The following is a 14,537-nucleotide window of genomic DNA, read 5'->3' on the forward strand; positions in this document are numbered from 1 at the left end:
TATTACCTACAATCACAAGCACAAATTTTTATTCTGGGGACAGATTAGAAACAGCTCTAAATATACAGCGACACCATCCAGCACAAATTCATCATTAAGTGTTTACTCGGAAATAACAATCAGCAGATCATTAATACAGTCAAAAAGAACTGATTCAACGGAGTCTTTGCAAATACGTGGGATGGATTTTATGTGTTGAAAGCCAGGAAATTCATTTTATCCAGTGCTGCACAACCTTCTTTGGTCAATTATTCATCTCAGCAAGAAACACAAAACACATTACATAATACATGTATGTATATATACAGACAGAAACAATATAGACAGACTAAATCACAACATGGCAGGTTGGACAGTTTGCTCTTGTCATGCATAGAAATAACATGTCATCTCTGAGCCATGAAAATGTTGAGGTCTTGGCAAAAATAAACAGTGTCTCTGTGGAACAAATCAACATGAGGCTCTTGGCAGCACATCTGATATTGGTAAGACCAAATAATAAGTTTTGCCAAAACATTTTCTACAAGCAACAACGGAGAGTGCAAAGGAAACTTAAAGCTTTGCTATAAACAACTTTAGGATACTGAAGCAGCTAGAATTAGATTCACTCTGAATCAAACTTTGGTTGTGGTTCTATCACACAGCAGCTATTGAAATGTTAACAGGATCCTTTACCAATTTAGAAGAAACCACACACGTTCTGCTGACATCCTGGTAGCGTTGGCGTCCTGTAGATGACTCTACGCGTAATGTTCAGGGGGAGTGACTCTTGGAAGTCCAAACTTAATTTATTATTGCCTGCTCCTGTGACATTATTGCATTAAACATACAGTACATGAAACATGATCGTATCTGGTTTCTTTTTCTTCCTTGTTCACAGTAAATGTAGCCGTACTACAGACTGGGTCTAGAGTTATATTTAGTACATTTAATTTACAGAAAGGTTAGCATTGGGTAAGAGTTTGACTTACAGCGTAATAGAGATGCAGCAGAGTCATGAAACTGCAATACAGCTTTTCCTGTCTACATCTACATTTTCAGAAACCTTGAAGGACTGTAAATTCCAGGTCTCAATTAAAGTAAAATAACTATATTTTCATTCATTTCACATGCTTTTGCCACTATGTATTATGCAGGCAAACAGAAGGTGCTCTTTGTGACAAAGCTCTCTCTTTAGAGACGCCTGTCTAGTTGTTTACAAGGCAATGTGAATCAAATCAAGCTGTGTCTAGATTATATAGTCTATCTCTGAGTATAGAGTGTCTGTCAGGTCCTCTTCACTTGAGTCCTCTCCTTTAAGGCACATGGATCCTCGCCTGTCAAAAACACACAAGTAAAACTTTAATATCCTGGATTTATTTTAAGAGATTATTTAACAGAAAAAAATGCAATATTTGAGACATTGAGTGCAGCTGAATATGCTGCACTCACCCCAGGTGCTGGCAGTGGAGACCTCCTGCACAGGGGCAATGTTTCCTGGGTCCCTCGTCCTGGATGTCCCAGGACAGCAGCTCTATCAGGTGGTTGGAGGCACCGAAGCAGCGCTCACGTTCAATGGGCTTGGATGAGCAGACAGGGAAGAGCAGTGCTGAACACGCAGAGAAGCACACGGGTAACGTTTTCTGAGAGAACGCAGAGGGTCAGTAAACAGCACATATACTGCACAGTCCACTGTACCTTTATGGAAAGCACAGCAGAAGTCTGGACTGCAGTCAGTCTGGTATTGACAAGTGCTGCCAGCCTCTCCCTTTGTTGCATTTTGACTGCACTGGCCCCAGACACACAGCTGTTCACCGCAGCACTCCACATCCCTAGTACAGGACTGAAAGAATAGAGGAACAATATACTTCTCATTTTCTTAATCTTTTATTAAAGCATATTTGACACCTTTAATCAAATGCAACTTCTTTCGTAATGCTGCTCTCATAAAGTTACAAAAAACAACCCTCGGTTCAACGAGGCTGAAACTCAGCGGAGAGTTAATGACGTTAATGATTTTCTAAGCGTGAAGTCAGCTGATGTCACGAAAAGGAAGTCACAATTAGAGGGTCAACTGGTCTCTGGCAGAGCTGAGACTAGTTTCCTCCTATGAGTTGTTAATTTGGCGGACACAGCAAATCGTGGTTTGGTTATTTCCATGGAAAGTTTTTTCAGTACAGCACTTTGACGAGAAACAGATTCATCCTCTGTGCATTTATTATATCTGTACACTGTTCTTTGGCAGGCTGCCATTATCTTTATCCCTTTGTGCTGGTTTTTACTCTGCTACACCACGGCCAGTTCATCCAACAATGACACGTCAGAAATAGAAGCAATTACCGAGTCCTAACTAAAACAAATGATGGGTGAGTTACCTACAGAGAAAAATCTTACTGCTAATATTCTATTTTTGTTCCACATGACCTTTGAGACAACAGAGGGAAAAGAGGAGCTCTTATTTAACCTTGACACATGCTCATAGGACAGAGTGTTCACAAACATCACACTCCAGTTACACTTGTGGACACTGCAATGCAGTCCAAGTGAAAATGCCAGCTGCATGGAATATACACTCTGTGTATATGTTTAAAAGTAACGGACACAGGATATATTAGTGAATATTCGGAAAAAAAGAAAATAGTGTAGGCGCTCACATAAAGGTAACTTTGGCTCACTTACCACATCTATTGCTTTGCAAGGCAGGCACCTCGGGTCGTGTGTGTCATAAAGGCAGTACTTTCCCTTTCCACAGTCCTCATCAGTCATACATCCCTAAAGATAAGTGAGGGGAAGGATTACATCAGGGGGAAATAAGAACGTGAAATAAAAATGAGATTATTTTCCACGTTCATGCGCTGTTTATGTATAGAAATGATGCTGTATGCTGAGAATTGTTTTATGAAATCTGTCTTTGGCAGCCCCATCTGCATATCACGTGAGCCCCACAAGGGATTTGATCCCAAAGGTAGGCTAGAGAAAGTCCAGCTTTAATACACATTCAGGTCACAGTGTGCAAAAATAAATAGGCCTCTTTGCCGATGATTAGGCAGGACAAGAACCTGTTTATGAATAGAGGCACCTCCTGCAGTTTTATTTTTACCTCTTGTAACTAGGACAGGCTCTTGTCTTAGGGATACCATGCAAACAGTTATTCACCTCCCGCCTCTCTACAGTGTGTCTAATGACGTGTAACACTCACACAGCCGAATAAATGAAGTTATAAATAAACCCCTTCTCTTAGAAGGTTCTAATCCTACAAGGGACGAGCAGCAAAACCATAAAGCAAACATCAATCGCTAATTCATCAACAATTTTGTACACTCGTCATTTTGATCAATGCTTTTGAGCTGCATATAAGCATTTTTCAACTTCACTTGTATACATGCAAATAACGATGGAGAATGAACATATGAATGCACACTTTATATTGTTTCATTTATCTGCAGACGACGCTGCTGCCAGACAGTAGGCAACCTTGAGGCCTTCGCATGTTGAGACATTCAAACTGAGCAGTCACAGGACAAATGAAAAACATGACTTCCATTAAAATATTGGGGGTTTTTTTCTACTGGACCGTATATCATTTAAGACAAAGAGAATAAACTTACATGAGCAATACTGTTCTCCAAGTCACTGGACTGGACAGCTGTGGTAATGTTATTTGTCTCCTGCACGAAGGTGGGACATCAGTTAAGTTTCATTCACAAATATCAAACAAATATCCCACTTTTGGTCACTGCTGTATGAACCTACCTGGTCTGCTGAGGCGTGGACAGTTTCATTCACAGCCACTTTATCACCATCCGTTTCGTTGTGATGACTTGAAGGGAGGTTATTGATGGGACGAGGACTGAGACTCTCGTTGTTCTTCTGTAAGGATTGGAGGGATTATCACAGATAGATTTCAGTTAAAGAAGAGACGCATTAAGGAGTCACTCCCATATTCTAGATCTTTCCTCTGCTGCCTCTGCCTCAAAGGTGCTTAAACTTTCAGAGACACGAGTGTTTCGGTCTCATTGAAGCTGTTTTGAGCAGAGAGATAACGCTAAGTTATGTCATGGAAAAAGACTGATGCCTACTTGGTGAAACGCATCCTCGGGCTTTTGCTGCGGATCCTCGGGCAGTTGCTCCACTTCCACAAACCCGCGGCCCAGCTCCGTTTGCCCCTGATCTGAATTATCCTCCAGGATGTGCGTGATGCCCGAGTCCACTATCTCAGGGAGGATGCCATTACAGACTGCTGCCAAAGCCAAAACTAGCGGAGCGATTCGCATCATGTTGCCGGTGCTGGTCCTGCTGCTGCACTCTGCCGAGGGTGTGGCGACGATGCTGAAACAAACAGCGTCACCACAGCTGGTGCATCTCCGTCACCGAGGGGCGTCAACATGCGTGTTCATCTCCATTAACAAACTCCCGAGCAGGTAAACACCCACAGTAGCTGCTTTCAGCATGAATCTATGAAACCACTCGGTTAATCTTTAAATGGCACGTATGTGTTCGATAAACTTTATCCGGACACCTCAAACATAGTTCCGGCCAAGTTTAACCACCGTTCTAAATTAGTGCGCGAGGTAAACTGAAGGTAACCATAGCAACGGTAGTTCGGCACTTTGACTAGTGTTGAAGTGATGAACTGATGAAACGAGCTTAACGTAGCGCTTGACTATCCAGAAGCTAACTGTTACCTTTTTTTAATTGAATCTTCAGTGAGTGTCCAAGGTGAGACTGCAACACTGAATTCTGAGCTATATAACTTTAGGTTAGCTAACTTGTATCCATATCAAGAGTCAAGACCGTTTTACAGCTGCGGTATCCGTTACACCATCTCTATAAATTCTGTTCTTATTCAGATATTTTTCTTATAGCTACGGGCTACTGCCAGTAACGAGTAGTTGCTAAATATTGAAAATTCGATGCCCTGTAACAATATTACTGAACCCAATATCAAAACTGGGACAAATTCAGCCACAACCATTCACATGGTGACTCTTAAGGTTGAGTGAGACAGTATGTTTCGTACTTTTTGGTGAACCAATCCTTTAAATCCTGTACACGTACTTCCGCCGTGTGACCACAAGATGGCGACATGTACTTCCATAGTGACGATATCCGGGCGGCCAACTCTGCTGTGTGAGCCCACGTTTTGCGGTGTTTGTTCAGTGCTTTTGTCCACTTGTTAAGTAGTCTACTGTTTCTGCTGACACTTTGTAAAATGTGTAGTCTAATGTGTCGACTGACTGGGCTCCGGGGACGTATGGCGCCTGGTGGCCCCATGCAAAAGGAATTAGCCTTCCTGAAAAGACAGTGTATTGTATCAGAATGGAGCCTCCATACTTTGTTTTTAATTACTGTCGAAATTTTAGTCTAGACTTACACCCATGCCATTAAAAACGGTTTTAGCTTTAAGTCTTAAGTATACAATAATTTAACTTGAATTTCAGTCCAGTTTTTAAGAGGTTAAGCAGTCCACCCCGTGAATCCTTTCTTGTATAACTTCATCCTGTGGGGCAAACTCGCGGGTCATCAGAAGAGGGTGGGTGGTCGGTCAAGTAGTGAACTATGTCTTTGACACGAGAAAATCTGGATCGTCTGGGTTGAACAGCAGCCACAGTGGTTGCTCGGGGTCAGGGATGTGTCCGACTTCAAGAGCACCGCCCTCAAACATTGGAATCAGCTGCACAGGGGAAACGGCTGCCTGTCAGGTTGACTGAGGACCGACTCGATTCACCCAACAGCTCAGGACGAACGCACAGGAAGCAAGAAGCGTGTGGACTGTGTTAAGACGTGAGGTAAGTTTGCCTGTTATTTTGTTTCTTTTTTTTGTTTTTGTCTTTCCCTGAACAAGTGAGCGATGTGAGGCTGAGACACCTGACAGACGCGCTGCTTTCTTCATTTGAAAAATCAGGTTTTTATCAAGGACTGTAGTATGACAGCCAGACAAGGTTTTATTAAACGTTTAGGCGCGGGGAATGAAAAAGAAAAAACAGCAAGTGAGGTGGTTTTTGGTGAAGGCTGGAGTTTTTATGAACACGTGTCGAATCTCGTGTTTGAGTGAGACCGCAGTGATTGAACTCTTGTCTGAGAGGAGTCAAACATCTGGGCTTGTCTCTGATCTCTGATAACAAAAGTGTTATCTCCATGTGAGCAACATTTTCCTTATGCCGATGTTGATGCCATAAATGACGTGTGAATGCCCGTGTAGCTGCCTTTCAAACATGCCTCAAGGGAAAAGTCGTACAAACGGGACTTTTATGAGAAATTTTCTATAAGTTCAAAGACAGAAAAGAGTAGAAAACAGGTTAGAAGTGTCCCTCACCATGGCTGCTGTTAACTAAAAGTCTTCCTGACAGTACAAGTTAATGAACTTGTGGTGCAGCGTTTTAATTCTTTTCAACCTTTCTTTAAACTGACTCCACCTGCTCAGCAGCTTCCAGGCTGTAAATAGAACTCACGCCTGTGTTTGGGGTTGTAAACTGCATAATAAAGAAAGGTGTGGTGATGACAGGCTCTACTGTCAGGTCACTGAATGAATCTCAGCAAGTGACAGAAACCGCCTGTGAATGTTTTCTTGTGTGGTTAATGTGCAGCTACTACTATTGATCAAATACACAGCTGACCCTTTTGATAAACACTGGATTCCTGTGTAAGCAGAGGAAAAAAACAAAAAACGGCCATGAACGACTTTAGACCAAAAGCTGTCCAAAAGAAAATACATTATGATCACTTTGTGAGACTTCATAACTTTTTCAGTAGGACTAATTGGTGTCTCCTTCCACTGTTTCAACATACCTCACGAGCACTCAGTCTGGGATGATTCATTTGTCTTGCAAAATGAGGCGTGATTCATCCAGCAACATTTTCAAGTAGGGTCAGTGAAGTCATACAGACGGTGGTATTTCTCCTTCCCACTGCTGTATGAGCAGTCATTTCCTGTGTACTTTACAGTACAACATGCCCTTCTCCATCAAACCTAAGATCCAAACTTTATTACAGAGCGACTCTGCCAGCGAACGTGCTAACATCTAAACAGTGCTCGTACATATAGTATCTGGTCTCTGGCCCGGACGCTGATGGTCTCTGTGATTTATGCTCATGGAAATTAACAACCTCTTTGTGCATAAACATTCAACTGCAAACCACAATATTCTCATCTTAATGGAATTTCCCTCTCAGTAAGCTTTTTTTGAGTCATTCATTTGCTATGGTGTAAAATATATGGAAGGACACAGTAAATAGTGTATTGCTCAATGAGAGAAGTAATCTTTTTGTGAACGTGAGTTGTGTTTTTGCCAAATGCCTCCAGTGATTAAAGATTTAGCTCTGAATCAACAGATCCTGTTGCCTTAGAGCTAAGAGAACATGCAAACATAACAAGATCACTAGCTTGTATATTAGAGCTGTTTGAAACAATGTTAACTGATGCCCTGGATTTCACTGTTACGCAGAGAGAAATGGAAGTAACAAACCTGGTGTGGCGAACTAATTCAGTTTGCATTTACATGCAAACTTCCTCATTTTTGAAACCATCTTTTGACTTTTGCCAACAAATCTCTGTTCTCTAAACTCTGAGCACGATAGGCCTCAGCTCTGCTCCAGCTGCTATGAGTTCTTATGCTGACGTTTTATTTTTAGTTTGTAATTACCGTCTTTACTGGAGTTTAGGCTAACAGCAGCAGAAGCCATCTATTATGATGCTGCTCACGAAAACTCTTCAAAAAAAAAAAAAAAAAAAAGTCAGTGACTTCGTCTTTTGCATATCTCAACTTAGACTGACACACAATTGAGTCTTACGAATGCCAGACTACTCACCTGTAAGATGTCAGTGCTGTAATGTTTGCTTCGGTCTTTAAGCTGCTCTTACTGTCACCTTATTTGCCAGTGGTTGCAGCATCTTGCATACAGGTGCAGATGTAATTAATACCAACAAATGTCAGACATGATTTATAACTCAAACAATTAAATGGATAAATTGATGAATGAGTGAATCGATCGTTTCATAAAGCAGATGTGTGGGAATGTCATGCTGAGACAATGTCGGTGTTTTTTTTTCACGCAGCCCGATAAAGTGACTGCGGATGGAAGATTGTACTCATTATTGCCGGGGAGGTGTTGTAAACTTTCCCCTTCCTCTCTGTAATATGTTTCCTTCCTTGTTCCACAACATACAAATGGGCACATGTGTTCAGGCATTAGCCACACAAAAGGAACTTTCAGAGATAGGTGGGGCATGTTGTTTTGTGTAGCTTCAGTTCACACTGTATTAAAAAACAAACCAAAACATAATCCCTGCTGTCCCAAAACTTATTTCTACGCTGCATTATGTTGGGACATATATCTGAACCAATAGCACTCTTAGTCATGCTTTACAATCACAGAGGTGGAATTTTACAGAGGCAGCTCTCCTCCAAACTTTGATCTGGACAGGAAACCAGATGCACTCCACAGGAAGAGTTTGGATGGGAGGAGCCTGAGGGAGCTCACGCACTTTGCTGCAGCGCTCAAGAGCTTTTCGAGATGTAAAATACAGCTTGGTATGTCTGTCTCAGTGCATTGTCATCATCAGCGGTGTCCAAACAGCTGGGCCTGCTTTAGAGTTTACCACAGTCAACCTTGGAACACTTGATTTTTATTGAGTTGACCTTTGTACATTTTTGTGTTCATCTGTCTTGTTTGCAGGTTATAGCCCTTGTGATATCTTTTCAGGTCATGTGCTGTTTTCTTCTGCAACATGACGCTTGTCTATTCTGAGCTTGGCGTTACTTGATTGTTGATTTACAGAATCTGCTATTCCTGCCTGCCACTAATCTTGCCACCTAAAACTTCACTGTATGTCCCCCCCCCCTACATGTTATGGATAAATGAAAGATGACCAGTCAGTTTGCACTTGGTTTATATTTACTACATTACTACATTTTTTTGGTGCTTAAGCGGAGTTCAGATTTGCAATGCTTTGACGGCAGTGTGAGTCTGTTTTCTTTGGCAGTTTTTTTTTCTTCTCTTCCTTTTTTGGACACACTCTGTAATGATAACAGATCAGTAGACTAATTTATTGTAAAGCACGAGAATGTGTGATTAAAGTCAGAATAATTGTTGAAGTGAATTGTCTGTGCCAGTAGCTGGGCAGGCCTTACTCTGCTCTCAGTGTGTCCAGATAAATCATTCTTCAAAGGAGCCATGTGGTGAACACACCTCGTGGGCCAGACGGGCCTGCAGGCAGCAGCCCTGGAGCTTCACAAGCCTGCTCTTGTTAGCATAAAATCATAGTTTTCTTCTCTGAAGGTGACTGAATTTACTGCAATCTGTCAGTGTCTCTACCTTGCTTGTGACAGCTCGTCCTTTGTTTTGGCAATGCTGCCCGAACATGCAGCCAGATTTCAGAGAGCTGAGATAATACCGTGAAGCTCTGGGGCCTGGTGAAGGGCAGAGCCAGCGAGCTGAAGTCCACATGAGTGCACTGTTTTCCGAGGCACACTGCCTGCTTATCAAGGCCTACAGAGGGTTCCTTCCTGGTTTTCTTCAGTCCAGCCTGTAATTACTGTTGCTGGCTGACTACACGACTGTATGTGCATTTCCCAGCACTCCCAATGTTTTCCTTGTGTTGTCAGCTTCCTATTGTGTTCTGGTAGCCTGAAGCTATGGGCTCTGCAGAAACAAATGAAGACATCACTTCACTGATCTGACAATTTGTTCAGTGTTGCAGTTTTGTTAGTGTCAGAGCTATACTGTATGTTTTAAAAAAAGGACTGACTATTTGGGTGGTCATATACTGTATTAAATGAATTATTTCAGGATAAGAAATAAGGAAGGGCTGTTTATTGTCATCATTTTCAATTCAATGAAAAGACCAAAATAAATTGATCTTAATAGCATGTTTTGTCTGTGGAGCCGAATCCTGAGCCTCTTTGTTATGGACCCTAACTGTGTTCATGCTCAAAAAAAGATTTCAAAAACACAAGCTATCCTCTGTGTTGCAGCGGGCGACATGGTCATGTAGTTTATTTTGAGTCAATCTCTCATGCGACATCCATTGTTGTAAATACTCACTCAGGCATCATACGTGCATTAATTCACTGCCAGAAATAGTCCTCAATAAATGAACAATTTATTTTTGTTTGACTAAACTTTGCGAAGTGCCCAGATGTTTTAGGAAATTATTTAGCTTTTTCAAAAGAAAAAGCTTTTTTGAGATTTACGTCTTCAGTAGAAACGATGTGGTTTGGAGTGTCACAGACAGGATTTGGAAGTTGAAAAGTAACACAGTGTTGGTTTTGTCTGGGATTTGTTGTCAGTATGAGAAGCATAAAATCGTGGCAGATTTGTCTCGTGCGAGTTGAAATTCACTTGAAGTTGTTCTTTGTCTGGCCATTAACACTGTAGACAACTGATGATGAGTTGCAGTACATTAGTGTGTAAAAATGAAAGTATTTAATGAAAGTTTAAGAAAATTTGCGTGTGCAGTCTTTACAGGAATGTGAGTTGATATTTATGTGCCTAAAAGCCTACATATTTTGTTTTTCTTTGTTCGTTTGGCCATCCAGGTGTAGCAGGTACATTTTTCACATTCCTAACATTCCCTCCCATAGTACACTGGAAACTGATAGCTTGCCATATCTCTCATACACATACTGACATGTCTTTATCTATACACTCTACACTCGATTGTGGATCCATCCTGCAACTTTTCTCTTTGCACAATGTGCCACTGTACATTAAATAATGATATAAATAATGGTGAAATGATGCACAAAGTATCAGGAGATAGAAATGTTTGAATAAGACAGAGCAAACTGCAGATATCACTGCCTGAATCCCTTAATGTACAAATAAATAAATGACTTCCCTTCACTGTCTAAATTAACTGCAGTTGGTTTCACTCAATCAGATCATTTTCTGAACAGACAGGAGACTTCAAACCTTCATGCCATTAAACTCTCTGATCCTCTTAAGCATTATATGGTTTGACTGTGATGTATGGTGTGTGTGAGTGTGTGCTCACGCGCATGTTTATGCTTTCCGCTTCGTCTGTCATTAGTTGTATTTTTACAGCCGTTCTGTGGGTTTGTTCTGTCTGCCCACAAGTGACTTTCCATTCTGTCAGACTGAGATGGTGAAGTCATAGGACTCTGTCTGAGACAATGTAGTTTGAGTGTTGAGCAGCGACTTGGCTTTGAGGACAGTAAGCGGTACCTTTTCATTAGTCCTTGCAGACTCGCGCAGCAGATGGTTCCAATAATAGTGCCTTTTTTAACACTTTACCTGGACTGAAATGTGAAAGCATAAGTGCAATCAGCATGCCTTTATGTGAACTTTCCACCAAAGACCCTATACAATCCACATACCACATGGTAGAACACACAGCAATTTTCCCATCACAGTGTATTCCATGCGTGAAAGATTAAAGCACCTGCCTCATATATCATGCCTGTCTTGGTCATCGCTCGTCACTCATTGACAATCGAAGAGTAAATTCCCCCAAAAACTATGGAGGTGGTCCCGTGACTGTGTGGCTGAGAGAGCTATTTGAGTGTTGGACTCATGCTGATGGAGCAGTTCAGGGCTCTTCTAGCCACGTGGCAAAGGAATGTCAGCTCGCTGAGTTTGAGGCTGGTTGTCTGCTGTGAAAGGCCTCAGGGGTCCACAGTGTCTACCAACAGCGCAGGGGCCTTTTGAAGCTGCAAATGTGTACAAAGCAGGCTGACGGTCGCTTGAGTGTAAAGTGTTTCTGTGGGCTGGTTGACGTTCCTTTCTCAGTCTGGATCCTCTATTGAAATGTAAAACAACTACAGCAGCATCAAAACAGGATGTAAACACACAGCCAGACAGGATCTTGCGCAAATGAATATGCTAATTTTAGTGGAGGGCTGAATGCTACTGCTTTGCGTCACATTCAAATCACAGTCAAAAATTAGCTTGTGACCCAGCACTGAATGGTCATGGGATACATTGACTAAGTTTTGTGTACGCTAGTGTATTGTCCCCAGCTGCAGGTTGCTACCTAAAGCCCTGGGGCAGGATGTGATGTTATTGTAGCTCACAGATGATGCCATCAATCAGATCAGGTCGTTCAGGTTTCTGTGGGACACCGCAGATGACATCAAGCATGATCTCAATTGATCAATGGATAAACTGTGCTGGAAGGCTGGGTAGATGTCTACATTACAGACAAAACTTAAAATAAAAATTGAACTGTGACATTATCTGTAAGGTAAAACAGGCTAGCTACAAGGCTAGCTACATACTCCACTGTTTGTCTGTTGGAGACTCCCACTCTACCATGGGGGTCTGTTGGAGTCCTGCACAACTAACTCAACCTCTCCTCTAACTCTGTCCCTCCCGCTCCATGGTGGGACATTAAAATATCAAAGGCAGACTTTTCCAAAAACTCACAGAAGCTGTGGCCTCCACCCATGTGAGCACACACATTCTTAATGCAGAAAATTTCCACATTTTGCTTTGATGTTGAGTTCTGGCACAGATTTTCTGGCATGACTTTCAAAATGCTTGATGGTTGATTGGAGGAAAGAGAAAACTACACTGTATTTAATTTTGTCAGTTTAGCTGTATTCTGACATGAGCGTGTGTTTTAGTAACGATGTCTTTTACACGCAGGCGAGCATACTGAATGCACAAAATTCAGTAGAGGGTGGATTATTAAGCCTCCATACCTTAACCAGGACAATTAATCTGTTTTGTTGGAGGTGAGTGTTATAACTAGTTTGAAAGACCTCTCTTTTTACTGGAAACATCGTCTGTTTTTTTTTGTTTTTTTCAGACAAATGCTTTTCTAGTTTCCTACTTGTCTACTCGTCAATTGCCAATGCTGCACTCCAGGAGTGAAAGGTGCTTAACAGAAATAAACAGTGGTTCTTTGAATTGCAATCATAGGGAAACCACATTTTACCAAGTATATTCAGTAGAAAGATTTTATATGGAACTGCGACAGGTACAGCAAGAAATGACTCTGCTATAGAAATAAACAACTAAAGCATGGTGGTTTAGATGCGTGTGTTCAGTGTAAAGTTATCACTGAACCTTGAAGCCATTGAAAGGTTTGTTTCTATGTTGAACCAAAAAGTCCAACCTAGGACCATAAATGTCTCCTTTTATAGGCTCACATTGTTATCCCTCTATAAAGCACACGTAGTAAATATGCTTGATGGCTGTCTAATGACGGCAGACTTGATCATTTTGCATTTGATCTGTAGTATTTATCTCGTAGCCTTGTCTCCACTTTGAATCTTATGTTGTTAATGTGGGTGTGAGCCAATTTTTAGGTCAAAATGCATGTTTAGATATCAGCTCTTAAAGAAGAGCCCTCCTGATAGAGCGGTAATGTTAGCTGGAGTCAGAGAGAAGACAAAATACAGCTGTGATGTCACCTTAATTTGAATTACTTTAACATTCTAATGTATAAACTACCGTATTTGAATTAATTAAACGCGCCCAGGCTTTAAATACAATATGGAAAAAACAGACTGTCGGAGGCTTTTTGCCATGAGATGACATCAGACTCTCATGCGTCTTTCTTCCTCAGACTGGGCATGACGGTGCGGGCCAAGCTGAGGGTGTAGTCACATCTGGCAGAGAGTGCTGAAGTAAGCAGGAGCCTCAGCACACCAGACCATCTACTGCGACGGGGGAAGATGGGAGAAACAGAGGAGGAGAAGGATAATGTGGGAAAGCTGTTTGAGAACTTCGTCCAGGCCTCGACCTGTAAGGGGACCCTTCAGGCCTTCAACATCCTCTGCAGACAGCTGGACCTCGACCCTGCAGACAGCAGCACCTTCTACAGCAGTCTGAAGGAGAAGGTCACCACCTGGAAGGCCAAAGCACTATGGAGTAAGCTAGACAAGAGGATGTCCCATAAGGAGTACAAGAAAGGCCAGGCCTGTGTGGGAACAAAGGTAAATTTATTGATGCTCTTTCACTAAGATAAGATAAGATAATCCTTTATTAGTTCCATAACTGGGAAATTACAGAAACTATGGACCAATAGAGCGTGAAAATGTGAAAAATATGAAAAAGCACGCTGTTGATCCCTTAAGTGAAATTTATTTGCTCATCCTCAAGAGACATTTTGAGCTGTATGGTGCAAGGCAGACAATTCATCTCAGTATGTATGGACTATATGTGCATTTTGTCAAGGTGATGTCATTGTCAAGTGATAATTATTTTAAAAAGTCTGCTTGTCTGTGTATTCTGATATCCTGCTCTAATCCTCAGTCATTTTTGTGGTGGCCTTATTTGCTTATTTTTGGATAGGATAACAAACTTGTGAATGTAATGCTTTACAGCAGCCAGTCATCTCTGATATCGGATATGGTGCAACTATAGGAGAGTTTTCCAAACGGTGCAACCTGCAGCCAGCTGATTAACGACAAAAGACATTTCTCAACTTTTGAGTTTAATGAGTTTAAGTTTCTGCAAGCTAAATAGTCATTACTTTTAGATGGGGACCTGAAACTTCTCCTGGAGGCAAACTTTGTGTTTTTTGTTTTTTTTTTCCACGTAAAGAAATTAATGGATATGACATGTAGTATGTTAAAAACTGTAGGACT

General features: G+C 41.6%; 2 protein-coding genes across 14 annotated transcripts in view; one reads left to right on the top strand and one right to left on the bottom strand.

The window, feature by feature from the left end:
* Positions 1 to 140: 140 nt before the first annotated feature.
* On the bottom strand, positions 141 to 4,275 carry dkk3a (dickkopf WNT signaling pathway inhibitor 3a). The gene is made up of 7 exons (XM_046387518.1): positions 4,059 to 4,275; positions 3,733 to 3,849; positions 3,588 to 3,647; positions 2,659 to 2,751; positions 1,678 to 1,822; positions 1,432 to 1,588; positions 141 to 1,316 (listed from the first exon to the last, which is right to left on the bottom strand). The coding sequence occupies exons 1-7, from the start codon at positions 4,254 to 4,256 to the stop codon at positions 1,229 to 1,231; spliced, it is 858 nt and encodes a 285-aa protein (XP_046243474.1). The 5' UTR covers positions 4,257 to 4,275; the 3' UTR covers positions 141 to 1,228.
* Positions 4,276 to 4,381: 106 nt separating this feature from the next.
* The window catches only part of mical2a (microtubule associated monooxygenase, calponin and LIM domain containing 2a), a 35,091-nt gene continuing 24,935 nt past the window's right edge, over positions 4,382 to 14,537 (top strand). For 8 of the 13 annotated variants that reach the window (XR_006843237.1, XM_046387448.1, XM_046387459.1 and 5 more), the window contains exons 1-2: positions 4,705 to 5,768; positions 13,514 to 13,883. Coding sequence is in view for 11 of the 13 variants with exons in the window: in XM_046387448.1 (XP_046243404.1) it covers positions 13,623 to 13,883 (261 nt within the window). In the remaining 2 variants the exon portion in view is untranslated. The other 5 variants (XM_046387418.1, XM_046387401.1, XM_046387408.1 and 2 more) reach the window with 5 other exon arrangements.

This window comes from Scatophagus argus, chromosome 1 (genome assembly GCF_020382885.2).
Source record: "Scatophagus argus isolate fScaArg1 chromosome 1, fScaArg1.pri, whole genome shotgun sequence".
NCBI classification, from domain to species: domain Eukaryota; kingdom Metazoa; phylum Chordata; class Actinopteri; family Scatophagidae; genus Scatophagus; species Scatophagus argus.